Below are 23,356 nucleotides of genomic sequence, written 5' to 3' on the forward strand. Positions count from 1 at the left end.
GAGAAAGACCATTCAGTGTTCACAGGCTCTGGGCCAGTGGAGCTCAGCCATTGTGTGGGAAGGACATATTTAGTCTTCTGTGGGGAGGGGAGCCAAAGGGTGCAATAGTTTCTGCTGCATCGGCTGGCCCCAGAAGAGCTGAACTAAGGGATCAGCCGAGGTGGTCACGTTGTGGGCCCGGGGGAAGGTAAAGCACAGATGATGCCGGTCCTTGCTAAACTTTTCAGTGTTTTTTTCAGTGTGCCGTACATGATGTGTGTAAGCTGGTGAAAAGCAAGAAGGTAGGGAAATGAAGAGCAAAGCTCTAAATAAAAAATGTAAAAAACAAGATCAGTTGGAGAGTCTGGTATAACAATTAGGAATTAACTATTTAGAAGCTGTTGCCATGGCTGCGCTGTCTGATAGCGACAGTACAGAGCAAGCCAGTCTGAGTGTGAAAGCCTCTCCAAGTGGTGTCTGCCTGCAACAGATGCTATGTGGCTTTTGCTTTCGTAATGGTTCAGTATTAATGATTCAGTGTTAATGAGTTTAATCTGTCTTTTTTTTCTTCCCATATCATTATTCCATAAAATGCACTTCCTGAACTGGAATACTTTCTGGGAGGTTTTCAGATCAGAAATAGTGGAGTGGATGCACCAGCATAAGACCAGAGGCATTTCCAGTGGTGTATGTGGTAAAGTCAGCACATCAGGCCTCAGTTTCCCATTCTGCCAGTATCATGTACTGCTAAAGAGGATGCTTTGCATATTGTGCTGACATGATTGGAAAAGAGGTCAAAGTAAAATGAAATAAGGTGTGTGAATGGTAAAAGCTGCAATGCAAATGCTGAAAATACAGTTATTTTAGATGATGGTTTAACATTTTTTTTAAGGTTACAGTTTTGCTAGATTCTACTCTGCTTATCCCAAAAAGTGATAGATATTGTGGATGTGATTAGATGAGATACAATGAGAAATGTATGAGAAGTTATCATGTTTTATATGGCCAACTGTGAAGTTTATTGTTAATTAAAAAAAAAAAGAGGCGCTAAAATAACAACCGAGCCCTGTCTCTGTAGACCAAGCAGAAAATAAAACTTTGACAAAACCCCATGAGAAATTCTTTAAATCCCTTCCCCTTTTATCTCTGCTTCTTTGCCTGGAAACTAATTCATGCCTGTTGGAGTTGAAATTCTGCTGGTCTGTCAGCCAGTCAGCATCTGAAAGGAGGGTGATATTTCAGAAATTGCCAGCCATTCATTGTGGCTTTTTGTTGTGCATTACTAAAATATGATTGGTTTTATCTTTTCAAAACTTTGTTGTGTGCCATGAGCATCCCTCTTTCTACCATGAGATTAGCTTTATTAGGGGATCAAAGATAAGTGTTTTTCTGTGATTTTTTAATATTCCAGGTGCGGACAGATCCTCAGCTAATAAAAGACAGATATTTAGGTGACTCCCCAGAAATTAACACAAATAAGCCAATGATAATCTTACGTTAGCTAAGTATTTAGCTCTTTTACGTTAGCTAAGTATTTAGCTCTTTTTCTTATAAGATTTTCAGATAATGGCTATTAGCATTGCCTTGAAATTGTTAATTCACAAAAAAGTGCCAGGCTGCAAAGAACTTGCAGGAACATGAAGCTGGTAGTTGTAGGGGTTTTAAGGTTATTATATGAAAACACGTATGTGATTTCTAAGCTTTGCTTGTTTCTGTGTTTAAACAGCTTTCTTGGGACTTACGGAGGGGGTGGGGGGTGGGGAATATTTTAGTTTTGAGGATGTTGAAGGATTATACATTGCTTATAAAAGCTGTTAACTTATTTGCAGAATGTTTCATTACAACAAAATTTCTGGTTTAGGTTTGATGACAAAATGCTTTGGCTGAGAAAAGATCCCTGGTTCTGTTCTGAGTGTCATCGAGGTGGCTTGAGCTTGTCTCAGAGCCATCAGTGCTAGCAAGGAAGTCTGTAGCTGGTCCCACTGTGTCAGGTAGCATTCATTTTTGGAACTTCTTCACTGATGAATTAATAGTTCTCTCACCAGAAAAACATGCTGTACCATCATGGTAAATTTGGGGGTGAGGAGGAAGCAGAGTAGTTGCTGTGCTGGAAAACTCCAACCTAGAAATTATTGTTGTGACTCATTAGATGAGTTCATTTAGAAACAGAGTAATTCTATCCTGTCCTCACCTCTGTTTTCACTGGGGAGGAAGAACTAAGCACTAGCCTGTTCGACAGCTAGATGACCTTTTAGTGAAATACACGTTTGCGTCAGTTCTGCCTTAACAATAGAAGGGCACGAATTCATTCAACACCAGTATTATGTCAGAGGTTCTGATATCCTGGCTTGATTTTTGCTTTGGTTTCCATTTGTGTTTCAGTGTTGTGCTTGTAGGCTGTGTGCTGGATACAAAAATGCAGGACACAGCAGCCGCATAAGCGGAGAGGTACCTTCTCATTTCAGTAGGCTTTGGATTAAACCACAATTTATTTTATTAAAACCAGAATTCCCCAAATTGCCTGATCCGCGCTTGGCTATTAACCAGCAGTGAACATGACAGCTTCCACCAACATGGGCTGGAGAAGCACTGGTGTATCCCTGTGACTGGAGCATCAGTGGATCCCCTTTTGGTTGTCTGCTGTACTGTGCAATCACTGATGTACCTCACATGAAATGCCTGGGTTTATTTTAGACTTCAGCTTTTTAATTGCAGCCTACACTGTTACGGTAAAGTTGGGTATTATCCAGCAGGAAGGTGGAAAAACTGGACATGTGGGGTTCTCCTTAAGCATATTTTCAGGCAAAATGAGTGCTTACTGGTGAGTGGTATGCACTGGTCTTCAGTAGTCTAACCTGCAGTGAGGAGGAGTATGGCTGTTGGAAGGAAAAAAAGGATATGTAGAGGAAAGTGAAAGAGAATAAGCAGCAAACAATAAAAAAAAGACTAAACACAGAAGAAAGAAGACAAATGAGTACAGGGAAGTGAAAAGATTTGTTTTATCTGTGTCTCATGGTGACAGCTGCTAAAAGGACACTTGAAACAATGGGAGAGGAAAAGCTCGGAGGCGCTTGTTACATTTATTAATATGCCTGTATTGCATTGTATTCCTTGGCAGAAAAGGTCTGTGGGTATGGCTGTCTGTGGGGAAGAGGAGTTAGACTCAAAAGACGTTTGTTTTTATTGGAGCTGTCTACACATCTGCGTGCTCAGCACAGCCATAGGCCTTCAGAGCTCTGCCCACAAGAGAGTGGTGTTGAGCCATCCACTTCCATACCAGGTACAGGCTTCAATTTACAGGTTTTTAAAACGTAAAGTAAGTTTTAACCTCGGTGCTAGGTCTGCTTGACAAACAAACTTCGACTTTTCCAGAATATATATCCGGATACAAATCAAATATGCTTTACCCTGAAAGGAAAAACTGTAAGCAAGTTGGAGTTCAGGTGGGGTTTTTAGAATAGATAAAGAAACTGTGCGTGTACACTGGCTGCTGTATCCACAATACCATACCTAGCTTATGTGTCCCTGCTTTTTCTCTTTTTACTGGAGGTGGAATAAAAAGAACCACAAAACGACAGGCATGGAACGGTTTGAGTCTGGTTACAGCCAGGGCTGGTCATGCCGTGCTGCCAGGCCTGTGCCGTGGTTTCCCAGGTTGCTGGGGATCATAGTCTGCCAGATGGTGTTGATAGGGCTCTAAACATCTCTGGTTGCCTGTTAATTTCCTGATCGACTGTTAATTAAAAACTAAGGAAAGTCTCTGTGTAACTTCCTTACCAAATGGTGCACCTGAAGCCTTTTGTGAGCCCGTGGAATGGCCTGCCTTTAGGATACCTATATAAATAGTTTAGATTTGCAAAAGACCACAGCCTGTAGCAGCTCCCGTTGGAAATGTGTCAAGTATTGCTTGTCCTTCCCCGTTGGAAATAATTGCTTGGGTTGCTGTGAGCCATGGAGGCCTTTCATGAGGAGTTCAGTTTTCTTGAGAGTTAGCCAGGTAGAAAAACTGGTTGGAGGCAGCGCTGGGGGAATGAGGCACCTGGTGCCTCTGACCAGCTCTCTTCAACCTGCGTGCAGTTGTGCTGCACCAAAGGAATACCGTGAGGGGGTTTCTGTGCCTTGGTCTTGAGGAGGCAGGAGAATATCTGGATATGTCAGTATATGGCCAGTTGCGGCTCTTTAGGTATCTTATGATAGATATTCTGATAGGGGAGTTTGCCCAAGTATTTCTGCATGCATTGCTTTCTAAATTATCTACTGATAGTAAATCACTGAAAATATATAGTATTTATATATGTGTGTGTTTGTGTGTATATATATATATATATGCATATCTTTTACATCCTCTGGACTAAGTAATATTAGTACTCCTTCCTTCTATTTTATCTCTAAAGAAAGAAAACCTGACTGCCTTCTCAAGGCTCCTTGGGCTGAAATTTTTATACTCTGAAAAATGAAATTTCGGCACAGCTTTTTTGACTCTAAAAGCTGCTCTTCTCAATGAGAGATCAGCAGTGTCCTGGACCTTTTCAAGATTAACAAGCATCTCTTAAGATGGAGCATAATAATAAATGCATATGAGCTGACGATGCATATTTTGAAACTGAGCTATCTCCTAAGAGGTTTTTCAGTGGAAAATCTCAAATGTGGTGTATCGCTAAAAACATTTAAGAAATCATGGAGGGACTAATTCAAAAGTTCTCCTATGCATTCTTTTTAGTCTGTTACTTGGTCAGCTTTGCATCTGAAAACAGGTTCAAGTGCCATACAGACTATGTGGTTTCCTCATTTATCTTATGCACTCGTCCAGGGCCCCCCATCATCAATATTGTATTCCATATAGCAGGAGTTCTATCTACTTGCACATTATAATTATTTTATTATGTGATGTTTTCTAATCCTTCAGCAATCTCGCTTTGTCAAAACCATAAATTGTTTTTCAGAAATTTTGTCGGTCTTTATTTCTTGATCTATCTTTATTAAATGCTGTGCTGAATTTATTTCTGTGTATACTCTTCATGATGCCCGAGAAGTGCCAGCCAGGACTCTTGTCGCCTGCATGTATGGACATGAGTCACATCCATAATGCACAGGAACTGACTCCAAAATGGGCCGAGGCTCTGATGAGACTGCCGGTGTGCTGCTGCTAAATCAGGCTTTCGTCTTTCGAGGCGTGATGCAGTTAGTGTATTAGAGACTGTCATCCTGTCTCCTGTGAGCTGCTGCGCTGGGCTGTGTCGTGTTTGACCACATTGCCTACATAAGCTGAAATTAAATGTTTAAAAAAGAGGGAGAGAAATAAACATCTTTCCCAGCTGGGGAACATTTGACTCCCGTTGGGGAGGAGCTATTTTAAAGCTCAGACTGAGGGATGGCTATTTTTGCTCTTCAACCAGACAGACTCAGCTAATGTTCTATATTGTTCGAAATGTTTTGTTGGCCAAATTCTTCAAAAGAAGAAAAAAAGAACAAGAAATGTCCTTGAACTAGCAAGAGGTAGACATGGCTCTAAACTGAAAAGATCTTATCTGTACCTGAACTGTAGCTTAGGGTGGTGGTGATGTGCTTTGTCTTGCTGTATTATTCAAGTATGCTTTTGTTTTAATAATGTGACGCAGAGATTGAGGTCAGCATGGGTATTTTAAAGGAGTTCTGCTGGAAGCACTCATATTGCACAAGTTGTGCAATCTCCAAGTGTGGCTCAAGAGTTGGTGGTTGTTTCGCTTAATCATTTCAGACACACAGTGCAGTTAGAGGCTTTCGGGGAAGTGCAACGCAGCAGCAGTTACGCAACGCAGACTGCTGTCCCCATAGCATCAGATGTTGTTGTGGCTCATCTACCTTGTTGCTGATGTTCCACTGAGTACTTGCATTAAAACTGCCTGCCTAGATGGATTTAAGTTTTGGAGCAGGCTTTCAAACAGGTTTCACATTACAAATGGATGCCATTTCATTTAGTATTGAAACAGATTGCCATGTGAAGCAGATCTGCAGCTGTTTGGAAACACCATGAAGCAAATGTAAGTGGAGAAAAAAGCCATATCAGCTTGTGGTGGGGAAGCTGATGTAAAAAGCATGTCAAGACTTACAAAAGAGTTTGTCAAAACTGTTTATTTAATCACTGCTGTGATCTTTGGTGATGACAAGCAGCAAAGCCTTTGTAAGGAGATATAAAAATTGTGCAACGTTGCACTTAGTCTGTTCCTTATTAATTCACATGACCATAGCCTGGAGTATCAATGTAGAACCATAGGATCATTTAGGTTGGAAAAGACCTTTGAGATCATCAAGTCCAACTGTTAACCCAGCACTGCCATTGCTAAACCATGTACCTAAGCACCGCATCAATGTGTTTAAAAAAAACACCTTCAGGGATGGTGATTCCACCACCTCCCTGGGCAGCCTGTTCCAATGCTTGACCATCCTTGTAGTGAATAAATTTTTCCTAATATCCAATCTAAATTTCCCCTGGTGTAAATTGAGACTGTTCCCTCTTGTCCTACTGCTTGTTACTTGGGAGAAGAGACCGACCCCGACCTGCCTACAGCCTCCTGTCAGGCAGTCGCAGAGAGCGATAAGCCCCCCCAGGCTCCTTGTCTCCAGGCTAAACACCCCGGCTCCCTCAGCCGCCCCTCACAACACTTGTGCCCCAGCCCCTTCCCCAGCCCCGCTGCCCGTCTCTGGACACGCTCCAGCCCCTCAGTGTCCCTCCTGCAGCGAGGGGCCCAAACCTGAACACAGGATTCCAGGGGCGGCCTCACCAGTGCCCAGTGCGGGGGGATGGTCACTGCCCTGGTCCCGCTGGCCACGCTGTTTCAGATGCAAACGTCTTGAGTTGTGGTCCTGGTTCTGCTGCTGCTGTTCCATATAGCCTGTGAGTGCCTTATTTCAGCTCTAACGCTGGCTCCCTCTTGCTCAGGAATGGGCAAAAACCAAGCATGGTTTTGTAGAGCTAAACAAGCCCTGCCCTCTCCTGGGCCCCTCTTACCCTGCCTTCAAGGCAGCATTTCAGGAAGCTTCCCTCACTGGGAGCTCCAGGACAGCCACTCTTGGGATTTTTCACTCGGCATTGTCCTGGAGCGGGCAGCTGCCTTTGGAGGTTCGCAGGGCGCAGGAGGGTTCTGCTATCCCCGCGGCATTGTGCCCTGGGCTCCTGCCCTGGGTAGCTGCTCCTCTCTTCCCTCAGTTTTTTCCCTTGCTGCGTGCATTCTCGACTTTATGCAACTGCCTGTTCCTCAAATAGAAATAAATAGTGAGGAGTGTGTGTTATTCGTGGCAGCACGAAGGTCAGGCTGCTATCGAATCTGCCATCTGCGCGTGTGATATCTTGCTGCTTGCAGCTCTCGCAAGACAAAGAAGCGTCTGCGGGTGGGTGGGTGTAATGTCTGTTGTGGAGAGGCTGATGGGTTTAAAAATACCACTTGTGAATTACCTGATGGGAGCAGTTTTAGAAGGCAATCCACGCCTGGCACATTTTAATTCTCTGGTGGGAAAAGTATTTGGAGATGTTTATTTCAAAACAAAATTAACGAAACATGAAGGGGACAGGACACTGGGAGGAGATAAATATCTCATGGACTTAGGCAGATTCAGCGTTCTGGTGGCTTTCATTGCAGTCCCAATGCCTCTTGGGGGTAGCTCAGGTCACTGGATTTGTATCAGGGAGAGGGGGGCGGAGGGGCAGGGAGATGGGGTGAGCTGGGCGCGGAATAAGCAGGCAGCTCGCTCTTCACAGGATGACAGGGAACTTCTGGAAAGAAGGGAGGAGTGAGGAGAGAGAAACGCTCTTGCCGTAAGATGTTCATCATCTCTAGCTCCCCCAGCACCAGAAACACAGAAGGCATTTACAAGGGCTTGTTCCCCCTTTAGGCAAAGGTCTGGGGTCAGTGAAGTCTCAGTGTGGTTGCGCTGGTTTACGTGTGTCTGACTGATGCTCAGTCAATTCCTTGGATTTTTACGCACATCCATCTCACCTCTTTTGTATGGGTTCTAAATTATTTTTTGAGTGAAGTCTTCATGGGTGACTCCAGATGGTTGTGTTTACGCTGGAGACTGAAGATGTGCCTCACATAGTAGAACTTTGGTTTTTATTTATTTCATTTTCTTGTTATTTACTTAGAGAGGTTTGTTCAAGCATCTCCTTGCCATTGCAAAAACTCTGTGGTAAGTTATGCAGCAGTGTGTGTTATAAAAGTGTTTCCATTGCCTTTTGCCTAAATGACGTAAGGATAAGGGAGCAGAGCAGTCTTCTGATAAGCCTTTTTTTCTATGTCTGTTTTGGTGTGTTTTATTAAAAGGGTTTTGGACATCTGTCTTTTAATCAAAGACTGGTATTTATTTCCAAGTCCCCTTCTCTAGTGCTGCAGCAACGACTTCCTGTCTGAACGAGTGCTACTAATTTCAGTGCTGAAAATCCAAAAATAGCTGTGGGGAAAGGAATCAAATTATAGTTTTACCATGGGATGAGGTGATGGGAAGGAGAAGGATGCTGCACCTTCTCCCTGTGTGGGCACGGGTGCTTGTCTCCCTGTGCCACGAGGGAAGCAGAACCCAAACTGGGAGCAAACGGAGCATTTTGTGGAGGCACCACCTTGCAGGGAACTCTGCCTGTTGCCTGGCTTCCACCAGAAGTTCAGTTCCTGAGGTCCACAGCCAGAAAAAAACAGCCTGTCAGCAGCACCACACAGCACAGAGCAAGACCTCCATGGCCATTGCGACAGGATCTAATCGTTACAGAAAAGGAAAGAAAGAATTAACATTTAAAATATTTCTACATGCAAAATTCTTAGTAATACTGTACATTTGCTAGTCGCTTTGTTATCCCTAAAGGCAGAAGCTCCAGGCACAAGCATTGATGAGCTGTGCATAGCTGGGGGGGTCTGCGGTGCCTGGCACGTGGCCATCTCTTGCGCCCCACACCTGTGCCCCTCCGTCCTGCACCTCCGTCATGGCAGCATTTCCCATCGCTGCGCTGGAGCCGTGGCCAGAAGCACCTGGTCAGCTGGAGAAATGGCTGTCACAGCCGAACCTAATGCAACACATGCTGCAGGCACGTTGGGAAAAGCTCAGACAAAGCAAACGTGGCTGGCATCTGTCCCCAGCTCCCACCAGCTCGGCAGAACGCTTATGGCTGCCACTGGCAGCAGTGATGCTGTGCTGCGGGGATTCCCTGGTGCAGCACGCAGCCAGCACGGGCTGCTTTTGCTCATGGATCTACACTGGGAAATGAATTTTCCTGAAAATTGAATGTTTTTTGACGATGCCTGTTCAAGCACGCTGTTTGTGTTAATGCTCGGCCAGCTCTCTCTAGCTTTATTTTGGGGTTTGGTTTCATTAAAAGGAAAAAAAAGATTGGGAGGAGAATCAAACCCAAATCTTTATTTTTCATTTGTAGGACTGAGTGTTGGAGGGAATGGAAAGAATTGAGCTTACCTGCTGGAGCACATTAGTCACATGAAGAGATGATGGCTGTGGGCTTGGGCAAGATTTGAACGTGGGCTGGGTAGTGGAGTGCTTAAGCTGATGATGCTGAGAGGAGTAAGGGTGGAGATGGATCAGTTTTTGTGGTTCTTGCCCAATTTCTTAATAAGGAGTGCCTACACCCTTGCTGAAGGCAGAGGGATGCCCTGGCATGTCAGCTGGGCTGATGTTTCCAAGGATGCTGTCGCTCCTGCCCAGCGTGGCTGGGCGGATGGAGGAAGTCCTTTCATGGCTCTGCGCTCCCGGTTGGGCTGCCTCTGTGGGCGTGCCTGGCAGAAGTTGGAGGTAGCCTTGTCTTTTTTTTTTTACAGAAAGCCACAAAGTGTACTGTGTAATTACATCTGGGCAGCACAGGGACCTTACAGTTAATATCATGACTTGAGAAGGCAGGCAGTGCCGGAGCTTGCAGACATTTCAAGAAGTACAAATACTAGAAACTCTCAGGAAGGCTTTTGTCAATGTCTTGAGCCCTGAAGTTACTTAAAAAAAAATTAAAAAAAAATGTGTTGTGTTGTGGACCTGCTTCAGCTGTGGGACCGTGCAGGTTGGGAACAGGCAGCGGTTCTTAACCCTGCTGCTTCAGCCAGCACCTTGCCTTCATTTGTTTGCAGTTTTTTTTCTGCTTGGTTATCAAACATATCTCCACATCTTTTTGTTTCTGACCGGCTATACGAAAGTGTGAATTCTGTGCATGAGGGTAATTGCTTATCCAGTATTCATTTCTTATGAGCATTTTTTTTTTAAGATTTCTGCTTGCATTATCTCTTGTGCAATATTCTTCTACGTGTTCAACATGCAGAAAAAAAGCATTGTGTGACAAGAGGGATTTCCAGTGGGAATAGTGAAGGGGAAATAGCCTGAGTCAAAAGGCTGCGATTAGCATGTGCAGTCATGTACGTAACTCCTTTGAGGTGTACCATTGAATTCAGCTGGAAGTTTAACAGAGTGTGAAGGTACTGGTCCAGCAGAATGAGCCTGTTGTGTAAGACTTCGGTCTGTCATTTACAGCGTGCTCATTTAAATGATTGGTACAGAAATGCAAAGGAAAAAAAAAACCACCTTTATTTGTGAATAGCTCAAATAAGGAAGAGTGTTAAAGTCATCTTGGTGTTGAGAGTGAATTGTTGGTCCAGCCCTACAACCAGTATTTGAATTGGGTAAACCGATTCCTGGGGTGAATAAATAGAACTTCTAAATGTAGGTCTTAAAAGCGATAAGATTCAATTCCTATTGCAATACAGATGAATGTGGAGCAGAAATGCAGATTCCTGCCCCAGGGTTAGGGGTGGTGGCTGGCAGCGCTGGGGTGACGTTCCTGAGCTGCCCTTTAGTGTGCTGACCGGACACTGTGCACAGCCTCCCTGGAGAACGCACACCAGTGCCGTGGCAGCTGGCTGAGCACTCGTACCAGTTTGCTACCTACAACACCACGTTGTTTTCAGGAAAAGTATTTCCAGTTAATCGTTCCAGGTTTTCCTTTGTCCCTCTGACATTCAAAATGCTGCTGTCCCCTGTGCCCCCACCTCAAGTATTTATACACTCTTTAGGAACTAAGGAAAACCAAGAAACATCTCATTGGATTTGGTACTTGTTTATTACTGAAAACAGTTTAATGTAAGCATGGAAATTCGTATATAATATAGAATAACTTCTATGTGATTTTTATTATATAGACCTTTATACAATATGAAATACCACGAAAGATCTGCTCCAGGAGTCATAATAATAAAGTTAGATCATCAACTAAGTGAAGAGGATTTGCCAAGACACCTGTGAAATGCCTTTGGGGTTTGCTAAGCATTTTGACGTTGGAAATGAGGCTGTTCCTGGTGAATCAAATAGGAGAAACACTGTGGCTTTTTGGTGGGCTCCTTGGCTATTGCAAAGCTGTAGGCTTCATGCCTGCCTAAAGTGTTTGTGGGTAAGCAAAGACACATCTGGATTCCTCCTTCCTCCTCCTCCTCCTCCGTCCTTCATAATCCAAGGAAGCAGGCAGCTTCAGACTTCCTATTCTCGTGCCTTTTCTGCCCTGAGCATCTTTTCCTGGAAGGTTTGACTCCCTTCTCTGCTGTAGGACAGCAGTTCAGCTGTGCACAGCTGTGCTGAATGAGCTCAACTCAAAGGGAAACTCACCTAATGTGTGATGTGGTCCTACATTTGGGCTTGGCTTGGCTTTTGAACGAGGAGGGTTTAATTACTTTGCAAGCAAAGGAGGAAATCTGCATATAAAGAAATACGTTTGCAAGACTGTTGGAAAGTGCTTCTGCTGTCCCAGAGATTTAATATCTTCTATCTTGCTTTTATTTTCTATGGTTGTATTGGTTAAGACTTCTCTGTTTTGGGGGCTTTTTTGGGCGATGTGGGTTTTGGTAGTAGTTTTTTGTTTTCTTTTTCGGTGGTGGGGTGGTGGTGTTGGTCTTTTTTTTTAAAAAAAAGTTATTAATATTTTGAAGATGAAAAAATATGAATAAGGCTAAGAAAAAGCACGTTGTCAGCCCAAGCATTTCAGGGATTTAGCTCATTGCAAACTGGACAAACTTTGAGATAGGATTTATTGTCCCAGTTCAGACCCAGGGTCTGGTAACCCTCTTTCCAGTGGGGCTGGGCACGGGACGCATCTGCAAGGAGTGTGCAGACCTCGTCACAACAGTTGACGCTTTGACTGTGGGGTAGGCTTTCCAGTCACAGGGTTAGGCAGCGATGGGGACCGTCTTTCTCTGTCGTTCTCTGATGGAGTTGTGCGCTCTGTGGTGGCTGAAGACTGGGCTGACCCAGCTCACAGCTGCTCGTCACGGAATGAAGCTCAGAGCGGAGAGAACGCTGCAAACTGGCTTACTGTCCTTTGGAGGTATGAGCCAAATTGCTGCTGGTCTCTTGCTCAGGGCTGTGTTGATGATGTCTATCCAACTTTTCCAGGTTCCCAGGGAACTGTGGTAATGCTTCCTGTCCAGCTACACCAAGCAGCACTAAATTTAGACCAAGTGAGCCATAATGACATTACAGGAACCAGAGGAGAGCTGACCCACCCTCTGGGAGGAGGGCCTGGCTCTCTGTACGGATGTCTTCATCCCTCGAGCTGCCAAACCTCTCCTGACCTCTCTGCTCACTCCAGGCAGCCTGTGCCTCCGCATCACCCGTTGGCACTTGTGCAGTCTCCGTTTCATACAATCCTTACAATCAATCGTTTCCTCCTGATTTTTTTCCCTCCAACAAGAACCTGGTGTACCGTGGAACATCTATGGACATCTGATAGGCACACACAGTGCAGCTGGCTGTATTTCAAACCAGCAGCCTGGGACAAGTCCCCCCGAGCTGCCAGCTGATGCGAGGGCAGAGCTGGCCCCAGCTCCTTGCTGTATTTTATTTCCTGAGAGCACTGCCATTACGCTGCTTTGCCAGTGTCTGGCACAGATATCTGCAATTCCAGCTGGAGCGGGGGCGAGCACAGCGGGGTGGTTGGAGAGGGCTTTTCACATCAAGGCTCTGTTATCGTTCCATTTCCAGCATGTGACTGATGAATACTTACTGCTCCCACCTCCCAGGGGACTGACTTCTGAGCAGGGAACGATTGTAGAAGATGCTGCATTCTGAATGAATTTTTAGGAGCCGTAATTACTCATTGCTGTTGCTGTGATTACTGCTGTCAGTGCTGAGCTATTAGTCCAGCCACACTGGGGCTGCCCAGCGCCTGTGCCAGCAGTATCAGTACTGGTCCCCAGTGCAGGGCCCAGCTGGGCATCTGTTCCTTGCCCTTATTTTGACCAAGGACAGCAAGCTGCCCTACTGCCTGTGTGCAGGAGCACGTGTTAGATCTGACAGTGGCCAGACAGAAACTAGGCACCTGTTCCACAGCTGACGAAGCCATGGCCTCAAATTAGCGAATTCAGCCAAGCTGGCTGATGAATATCGATTTATAGGACCTGAGAGTCTGGTCACACGCATCTGGCAGAGATGGCACAAGGTACCTGCTCAGCCACGACTTCCAGCTGCAACGGGCACAATGTGAATACCAGTTACTGCTCCGTGCATTGTCTCCGGTAGGAGCACAAATGGCACAGTAGCGCGGAACAGGTACACCACCTGGGAGCCTTTGTGCAAACACACCCTCAGGGTGATGTGCTGGGTTTGCAGCTCCTCTGCCCAGATGAGGCTGGAGCCATGGGTGTGGAGACAGTCATGGGGAGGGATGTGGGGCTGCAGAGGGACCAGCCTTGTCCTGTCCCTGAAAATGTAGGTGCAAGGGGCTGAGCAGCCTCCATTTGTGCTTCCCAGCTGCCGCAGGTATTTGGGAAGGGGCTCTTGCATGTGACGGTTGAGCGTGCCCAAAAAGCAGCAGCTGGCAGTAAGAATGTACCCAGTTATCCACAAGTGGCACTTTAGGCTCCCATAAAAGAAATGACGCTAGCACCTGTTAGGCAAGTCATCTTGCATCTGGAAAAAGTAATCCCATTATTACTCCCATAGTTATTTTAATTTCCAGAGTTATTTGCTGCTTTCTGCATAGAGCCAAGCCTGCAGGGCTGGGTTCTCACCGCCCAGCCCAGCTGCCTGCTGCCTCCAGGAGGGATGGGGGTGGCCACACAGGTCTCAGTTTGACAAGTGCCTCTGTCTGGCATTTTCTTCCGAGAGAAAAACATTTGTGAAGAGCCTGGAGCCTGTTGCTTAGAGGAGGGCAGTATAAAAATGCTTGAAATGGAAGTGAAGGGAGCATGGGGCTGGCATGGCAGGTGGGGAGAAGAGGGAGTTCGGGAACTTGGTTTGCACGTGTGTTGGGAAAGAGCATGGTGTGTCTTGGTAGGACAAGATCAGCAGGCTTGTTGCCTTTCTTTGGCAGTGTCATGGAGACTTCAAACAGTCTGAAATGCAGTTCAGCCTGAAATAGGTGCTTGAAATAGGTACTTGAAATAAGGCAAAATGACTGATGCCTTAAAAGTCCTCATTTTCCCTGGCTGTAAAGAGAACTGCATGGTAGGCATCTAAGGGTGGGTTACTGATCCCACACCTGGGCTGTCAAGGGTCAAGGGCTGTTGGTCTTGTGCAGGGGTCTCCTGTTAGGGGGGCCCTCTGTGTGTCTGTAATTCAGGGCTCCAGGACTCAGGATGCTATGATGTGGGGTTTTTTCCAGTGAGGAGAAATAGCAAATTTTAAAGGCTTAGCATAAACTGAACTTGTGCACGCCTCCGCACTGTGAAAAACAGGATGATAACATCCATCTGCCATATATCACAGCATTTGGGTAACTTTGGGGCTGCTGGGAGGAGTTGAAATACCAGTGCTGTTCTTCAAACTCCTAAAAGGTTATCATTAGCTGCTGTCTTACATTAGCGCCGTGAAATGTGGGTAATATGTGCTCAGACTTCAGGGAACAGCCACAATGCCTTTGCTCAGGCCCCTTGCACCTACAGAGGAGCCAAAGCCAGGGTGCTTCTCGCTGCTGCAGCCACCAGCTGTCATCTGTCCACCTGCAAAGCAGGTGCAACCTGGGACCTGGTTGGTTTGCAAGGCTGAGCAGCCTTTTTTAGAGGAGCAGTATGGGAATGAATCCCTGGGGATTGGCCCCTGGTAATCCTGGTGCTAATGTGGTATGTATGAGGGGAAACATACGTTTAGGAGGCAAGGTTTCTCCGGCCTGCTGCCAGCTGAAAACACAGCACTGCACTGTAGCACCTGTCACCAGCAGGTGCTTGGTGAAGGGATTTGGATTTGGATCTGGGTGTAAGGCAGGAGCTGGTGTTGAATGTTTGGGAAAAGGCCAAGGATGTGTGCCTTGAGTCCTGCTCTCATCCTGGTCTCCTGCTCCGGTTCATTCATTGATCCTTTTCTTTTTGATACTGCTGTCAAAACCCATAGGTATAACCAGGAGAGAAGTGCACCAGCAACATAAATACTACAAAAATACCTTGAACCGAACAAAAAGAAGGAATGGTAGTTTTTTTGAGCCATACTACTTTCTTGAGTTTTCAATACTGAAATGTCTCAACTGGTGGAGGAGAACAGCCGTTCTGTGCCTCCACCATCAGCTTGCTCTCTGCGGTGCCAACTTCTGTCTTGCTTTTGGCATCTCTAATCCCTCCTGCTGTCTGTGCTCGCATCTGTTCTCTGTCCTCACGGACACTGCACAGCCCAACTTGTCAAAGAGGAAGGTGATATTCCTGCATCTTTTTACCAGCCCTGCCAGTCCTCTTGTTTCTGACTCAGCCACCTCCATCCGAGCAGTCTGAGGGTGCCAGCTTTAGCCTGGCCAAGTTTCCCCCATCTCCCTTGCCCTGCTGCTTCCCGTCCTGGCCATCTCAAGGGACTGAGCATCTCAGGAGAGCAGGACTTGGGGAAATGCACAGTGTCATTTAAAACACCAGCCAGCCACTTCCCCCACCCTCAGTCCATTTCTCCCTTCTGATGTAACAACAGTAATCCTAAACTTTTTTTTAAAGGTTTATTGTAAAGTACAATGTGTAGGCTGGGGTTTCCTTTCCTTGCAAAACAAAGGCAAAGCTGCTTGGGTGGTCTGGCTGATGCTGTGGGATGCTATCTGGAAGGGATTTGGGGGACAGACCTTGGTCTTTCAACCCAGGGCTATTGGAGGTCGCAGGGACCTGGGGTCAGGTTGGGGTGCTGTCAGCAAGTGCTACTGGGTGCGCTGGTGCCACAGGTGTTTCGGGTCCACTGGAGGGGAGAGAGCTGACCTGGTGGGACAGCAAGTGACCTGTGTTATAAAGAAGCCAGGTATGTGCAGCTCGGTGTTTATCCCTTTCTTGCACAGCAGCACTTGGACAAAAGGCAGCACCAGGTCTTTGGGGGCTGAGTTAAATGCAGGTTTGACATAAAAAAAAAGCAAACAAGGAAAACATGGTAATTGTTGGAGGTGCCTAAAAAAGGTTAGCAACATGAACTCATATCTGGCCAGGGCCAGGGGTATAATTTTGTCCTAGATTGAGAGGAAAATACGTCCCACGGTATCTGCGGCAGGGGTCAGGTAGTGAAGAAGAAGGAAAAAACCTGCTGAAGGTGTGCGCATGCGTGACAGCGAGTGGCTTCACGGTGCCTGTCTTGAGGCCGAGGGGCTGTGGGGAGACCAGCGGGGCTGGGGTGGCACTGGGGTCTTTGTGCAGCGGGAGGGGGGGGACGGGAGGAAGGAGAAAAAAGATGCTAGTCACGCTTGGCACCCACGTGGTCCTTGCAGTCCTCACAGGGCAGACTCACACGGTCCCCTGGCTGGTAATGATGGGAGGATAAGGCAGGAGATTTTGGAGGGTGAAATTGTGCAGGCATCCACAATGGCAGATCAACACGTCTGGTTTCATAAGCTGCGATGTCAAGCCGCGGTGGTGTCACAGCACGGGGAATGCTTTCTGGATGCTGTTGTCTGTGGGTAATACATCCTGGGCAAATTCAGGTAATATGCAGTTTACAGAGCCCTGGCTCAATCCTGACCATACTCAAGTTTAAGTCACTTATTTTGCAGCGCCAGCATCTCATGCAAATCCCTGTAAACGTGCAGCGCTCACCGTGTCCCCTGGGCTGTGCCCCCGCCTCTGGGAATTTGGGTCCCTGTGCCAAGGGGCCATGGCAGGTGACTGTGGTTAGCCAGGGCTTTGCAGCAGGGCAGAGCAGGAAGGCGAGCCATGTGTTTCGCCGGCTTCCTGCAGCAGGGCTCTGCTGCCTGAAGGCTTCTTTCTTCTACCCAGGGCAGCAGCAGAAACACCTCCTCCCACGTGGGGAGGACGTGCAAATGCTCCTTGTGGAGTATCAAGGCTGTCCTTTACACTTCCCCCCAATGCAACACACGTAGGCACCATTCTCCTGGCCCCCTCGCCCTGTGACCGTGCCCATCGTCTGTGGCTTGGCTACGGGGAGAGCCCAGTTTACAGGGGTGAGACACTGCAGGCTTCAAAGCAGCCCGCGTGCATTTGTGGCTTCTTTTTATTAGCAGGGAGGGGGTGTTGTGGGCACAGAGGATGCAGCAGCCAAATACAGGCAAGGAAGTCGCCTTCTTTCCGCACAGGCTGGGGCATTGGGAAAAGCTGGGTGTCCAGCTGGGACGTGCTTGCCCTGTCCTGAAGCGCATGAGCGTGCAGGCGCCCTGTGTCAGGGTGCGTGCATGTGTGCGCATGAGGAGGTTGGCAAGCTCTCCCTGGTGTGATCTGTGAGCGAGTAGGGGCTGTCTGCACTGACGGCTTACTGTCTTGTTTGGAGTAGATAATCCATGCTACACCAAGAAAGCTACACCAAGAAACGCTGGGGTGCCTGTGGTACACATCTACGTAATTGCACATACATGCCTGTGTACATACATATGTGCATGTGTTGTTGCCTGTGTTTTCCAGAGCAGAGGTTTCACCCCCTGGCCAGCAGCTGGAGGAAGTGCTCAGGGTGCTACACTCCTTCTGCGCAGGGTGTGGGATCCCCCTTGCACACCTCCATTTAGTGTTTCCTTTCTCCCTTGCACAAGTGCATGTGTGGGCACAAAAATAAGCGTGTCCTCTCCTTCTAGCATGGTGTTTTGTGCTTTTGCCCCGAGGCACAGGGAAAGGCTAAGTCCTGGTGGGGGAACGGTTCCACGTGGGTTTTGGCACCCTAGTCCGTAGCACGGGGCAAACGCCATTCCCACGTGCACACGTTAGGAGGATGCTGTGCTTGGACCGGGTCCGGTGCTCAGCGTGGGCAACGCCGTAGTTGTTTGTGTGTGTCACGGCGGGAAGTGTGTGAACGGAATAAATTTAGCAGTCAAAACACGGGGCCAGTGCAGTTGGTCATTAACTGCCAGCCCGTCTCGTCATCCTGCAACCACAAGGAGCTTTTTTAGGGCCGGCGTCCCAGCGGAGGCCAGAGGAAGCGTGGGAGGCCAGTTCCCGGTGACACCTCCACGCGTGGCAGCGCTGCCCGCCGGTGCCATTGGCTGCCCCCTGCCCGGGGCCGGCACCGGCCAGGGGTTAAATGCCCGCGTGGCCCTGCTGGGGCACACAGCCCAGGGCATCCCAGCACAGGCAGCCAGCTTGTCCCACCCTGAGCACTGGAGGAGACGCTGGCTGGCATCACGCCTCAAGGTAAAAGCTTTGGTTTCTTTGGGTTGCTTTGGAGTGAAAATAGCAACATTTGGGGACAGGGGTTGTAGATTTCCTTGCGAGTTTTGGTAGAAAGCTTTCTTTGGTAGAAAGAAAGGGGTTGCTTCGTAAGGGAAGAAATCGGGAGCAGGGCTCTTTGCTCCAGCACGTCTTGGGTGCAGGGTGATGTGCAGTGCAGTTAATGTGCCCCATGGGAACGTGGTGCTGGGCTGCTTAACGAGAAAACGTTAGCGAAGCTGGAGGGAAGCCCCCTGCCCCTGCTGCTTTACCTGCAGTGCCGCTGGGACATCAGAAGGACCCAGCAGCCACACGGATGCAGCTCTCCGTGGGGTTATCTTACCGGGGTGCTCCACTGTGCCTTGGTGGGAGGTGTTACAGGGCTGTGGGGACCATGCCAGGTAGGAGGTCAGGGGCACAGCTCTGTAGCCCGTGGTCTCACAGCTCATCTGTGGCGCTGGCTCTCATCACAGCTACCAAACTCAGCTGGGTGACGGGTGATCTTACTGTGGGAGCAGGCAATTTGGAGGAGCTTTTCCACTTTTTAGCGATGCTTAGACAAAAAATCTGCAAGAACATGGCCAGATATTTGAAATCTCAAACTAAAGGAATGTTCCTGCACAGGAGATACCAGGAGGTGGCATGAGCATAAATCCTTGGCTTGTTTGATGACATACTAGGCTGAACACCACGTGCTGGGACAACAAGGCTGTATCAGTTGGAAAGGCTTTGTGGGGCCAGGTTACAGCCAAGGGCATGTACAAATGCTTTGCTCTAGTGTGCAAATACTTTGCTCCCTGTTGCAGTCACAAGGGACCACAAGCAACATGAGGACTGCATTCCTGGTGCTGCTTCTCTGGGCCGTAGCCTGCACTCACCCTGTAAGTATCTACTAAACAGGTTACTCAAACCCTACACCCTGGTGGTTTTGCCCAGCCAAGACACACTGATCACTGACCAGCTGTTTCCTGGATGTGTTTAGGTGCCTGACCATGAGCCTGCCCACCCCCACCTCAGCACTCAGCAGGAGGTAAGCCAGGGGGTGCCCCTATCTGCAGGTGGTAGCCACTCGTGGAGCAAGCCTGGGGATGGGGAGCCAGCCCGGGCAGGCATCCTCGGGCCGTGTACCCGGGGGAAGAGCTGCTGCTTGTGCAAGTCTTTGAGCTTTGCCTGTCTGCTCAGTCTTTTCACGCTGGATTGGTTTCACCTCATTTCGCCTTGCCTCCCTGTCCATGTTCCCAATTCATCTGATGCATTCTGCTGCGTTGGTCCTGAAAAAGAAGCTTCTGTGCTCTGAACCATCGTGGTTTGGGCTTTTCTGGGTTGCCCTTTTGTTGGTGGCTACTTTTTTTTGCATCAGCAGAAACAACTGAAGGGCTGAGGTGCTAGTGATGAAAAAGGCTTGAGCTCTTACATGGCTGAGGAGCCATATATCATCCCACAGCAGTTGCAATAGCAGTAAATGTGCAGTGCTGTTTAATAAACCAAAGCACCATGCCATATTTTCTTTCTAGGACACGACAAGTGAAGATTACATCAACAAGCTGGGCAACCTCCTGGGTGATGGAGATGGCAGACATCCTCCTGCCAGTGTGGTGAGGGGGGACAATGCCCTTGCCGGGGACCTGACAGTTGGCAACACCGTGGGTGAGGAGCTGGGTGAGCATGGTGGCCGAGATGTGGGAGGCAGAGTTGGGGAGGCTCCGCACCTGAACCAAGTGGACCATGAGGACATGAGTGCCCGGGATGGGAACGGCCTTGGTTTCCTGGTGAGTGATTGGGGAGGGGTGTTTTGCTCTTCTAGGAAAGCGCACTTAGCCCCAAAGCTGGTGTCAGTCAGGGTGGTGCATGGCCTGTGTGGTGAGCCGTGCCAATAGCGTCTGTGACCTGCAAGCCTTTGCATTCATCTCCATTTGTCACCCCCACAGGAGGAGGATGCACACGATGCTGATGGTGGTGACAACAGAGAGCACCATGGCACTGGAGTCAATGGGCTTCCCTCCCGCGCCAGTGGGCTCCTGGATGAGGAGGACGACAGTGGGGACGACACCTTCGATGAGAATGGGGAAGAGGAGGGGGGCGAAGGTCCTACTTACACAGCTGGTGCTGACAGGGCAGGTGAACATGGCCATGACGCTGGCCGTGGGGATGCCAGGGCTGGCGGAGGGCATGGTGACAGCAGCAGCAGTAGCAGCAGCGAGAGCGCTGGGGCTGATCACCGGCGGTACAGGAGCTACCTCAGCAGCCGGTATGAGCAGACCTACAGGCGGGGAGGGGGCAGCAGCAGCAGCCAGGAGGAGGAGAGCTATGACTTCGAGGGCGAAGCCGTGCAGGGTGATGACCCCTCTGTCTTCGACGGCCCAGGCAGCAGCTACAAGGGGCGCCGTGCTGGCCCCCGTGCCCCGGGGAGCAGCCAGGAGAGCAGCTGGGGGGCTGGCTCCCATCGCTGGGAGGAGGGCGACAGCAGGTCCCCAGAGGTAGAGGATGCTGACTCAGAAGAAGACAGCCCATCCACGGAGGACAACAGTCAGTTGGAAGAGCCCATCGCCAGCCAGTCAGAGGAAAACAGCACCAGCCGCTCTGGGGAGGATGAAGATGGGGAAGACAGCCCCTCCAGGGAGAGTGAGGGTAGCGAGTCCAGGGAGGACACTGCTGAGCAGTCAGACGAAGAGCCAGGGGAGTCCCCGGAGGACATCTCCCAGGAGGCGGTGAGTACATCGAGCGAGCGCAGCAGCAGCCAGTCCCAGGAAGGGCAGGAGGAGCGGGAGTCTGCCGAGGACACGAGTGTGCCGTCTGTGCCTGACAGTGAGTCCGGAGAAGATGAGGATGACCAGAGCCAGTCCACAGAGGACACTGTGGAGGAGTCAAAGGAGGATGAGAATGACTCTGACCCTGATGGGGATATGCCAAGCACATCAACTGAGAGCCAGAGTGCATCCCCGGAGGATGATGGCAGCCAAGAGGACAACACAGGCGAGGACAGTAGGTCCACAGAAAGCAACAACAGCGAGTCCCCGGAGGATGATGATGATGATGAGGAGAGCCACTCCCAGGAGGACGCCACCCAGGAGTCCAACAGCCATGGGGATGACAGCTCGCCACAGAGCCTGGAGAGCAGGAGCCGTAAACGGTGGCCGGGTGCCTACCGCAACAAGCCTGCTGTTGACTACGATGACAATGACTGCCAGGATGGGTACTGACACGTGCCCCGCAGCCTCGTCGGTGCTGGCGGGAACAGGGGGAGGAGGGGTTTAATTTATTTGATATACAGCCTGGTTGACTTCTTCCTGTGAAGATGCTGTGGATAAAACAGAGGCGGGTTCTCCAGGGCTTGACCTGGGCTCACTACACAGGGCACGAAGTGGGAGGTTATGCCAGCCACAGGGAAAACACCAAACCACAGCGAGAAAAGCCCTTTCTTATACCAAACCGGAGAGCAGCTGAGAGCTGTGAGTGCCAGCAGGGTGCTGCTGCTTGCCAAAAGGGCACAGCGGTGGCTCGGCACTCCAGGAGCTGCGCCTGGGCATGCTGGGCAGAAAGGTCCCTGCATTCACCTTTTGTATTTACCTACCACTGCCCTAAAAGCATCTGCCCAGACTCCAGCGGGAGCTTTCCGTTAGCTCCGTGTCCTGCACATAAGGAAGAAAAGCTGCAGCTGGTGTGCACACACAGCGTGTGGGCTCAGCGGTGCGTGAAGTACCACTTTTTGGGGGGATAGATGTAATATTTTGTAAGAAATGTACAGTAAACATTGTATTGTATTCTTTTTGCACTTGTATTTCAAAGCTGAAATGTACCCTTGTTGATTCCTTTAATGACCATTAAAACCATCACATTCCACAGCGGTGTGGTTTCAGCTGTTGCTGTTTTCTCTCCTGAGGGAGCTGGGTGTTTGGGGTCAGACCAGCGCGAGCGGGTAGCAGAGGGCTGCCTGCTTGCACAAGGAGCTGCAGCGTGCTGGAGTGAGGTGGAAAGCAGAGGCTGAGGGGTGCTCCCATTTACAGGCACCCCGAGGGCCACACCTGGCCCTGGCTGACCCAGGGGGGTGGTGGAAAAGCTGGCAAATGACCCTGATGACCTGGGCTTAGGGCTTTGCTGTGTTAAGGACGTCACCTGCTGCGAGATGGGCAAGGGTTGTTCTGCTCTTCCTGAAGTGCTGGGAAGAAGATGCACCAGGGGATGGGGGCTCTCCTGGACCAGTGGCTCTGGGTGTCTCTGGTGGCCCCTGGCACCAGGTTGCCGGCAGCAGAATTGCAGGTGAGCCAAGGAAAAGGGGTTATGATGGGCTGGTACATCGTTGGTAAAGCCTCTTTTACTCAGTGTGCCTTGTAGTATTTTTCTCCTACCAGCAAGCAAGTAAACAATACAATAATTGTTTTAAATCCCATCCAGGCCCTTGTTCACACGTGTATGATAGGCTGTACAGCACGTGCATCAATGCTGCTGGAGGAAACCATGGGTTGTTGTGTAGCTGCACAGTTTTGCAGCGTGGAGTTGTGGCTGGGCAGGGGACAGTCTCCAAGGGTCAGTGTGAGCGGGTACGTGACTTTCACTACCTGCCTGGGGCCAGTGGTGTCATTGCTGGGCATTGCAATACTGAATTCAAGAACCAGTAAAAAAATGAAATATTATTTTTATTACTTGTAGCAAAGCTGCACTTAATTTTTGGACTCTTTGCACCACTACAAAAGCTGGGAGCTGAACAAGTCCTGCTTTATAGTGGAATTTATGTTTTGATTTCCACCCTGTGGAACCTTTTCCTACTTTTTGAGATTAGCTCTGAAACGCAGCTTCCCGATGCTGCTGCCCTGGGAACAATTCTGTGTTCTGACCCTGCC

The 23,356-nt window shown here is 48.9% G+C and overlaps 1 protein-coding gene across 3 annotated transcripts; it reads left to right on the plus strand.

Moving 5' to 3' along the window:
* Positions 1–85: 85 nt before the first annotated feature.
* Positions 86–22,280, plus strand: LOC119151643 (dentin matrix acidic phosphoprotein 1-like). Of its 3 annotated transcripts, none has more exons than XM_037395812.1 (5): positions 86–187; positions 19,325–19,399; positions 19,501–19,548; positions 20,033–20,287; positions 20,447–22,280. In XM_037395812.1, the coding sequence occupies exons 2-5, from the start codon at positions 19,346–19,348 to the stop codon at positions 21,716–21,718; spliced, it is 1,629 nt and encodes a 542-aa protein (XP_037251709.1). In that variant the 5' UTR covers positions 86–187; positions 19,325–19,345; the 3' UTR covers positions 21,719–22,280. The 3 variants fall into 3 exon arrangements, with proteins under 3 accessions (XP_037251709.1, XP_037251715.1, XP_037251701.1); XM_037395818.1 differs by lacking the exon at positions 86–187 and adding an exon at positions 18,088–18,503; XM_037395804.1 differs by lacking the exon at positions 86–187 and having other exon boundaries at positions 18,393–19,399.
* The last annotated feature ends 1,076 nt before the right edge of the window (positions 22,281–23,356 follow it).

Source organism: Falco rusticolus, chromosome 1 (assembly GCF_015220075.1).
Source record: "Falco rusticolus isolate bFalRus1 chromosome 1, bFalRus1.pri, whole genome shotgun sequence".
Classification (NCBI taxonomy): Eukaryota; Metazoa; Chordata; class Aves; order Falconiformes; family Falconidae; genus Falco; species Falco rusticolus.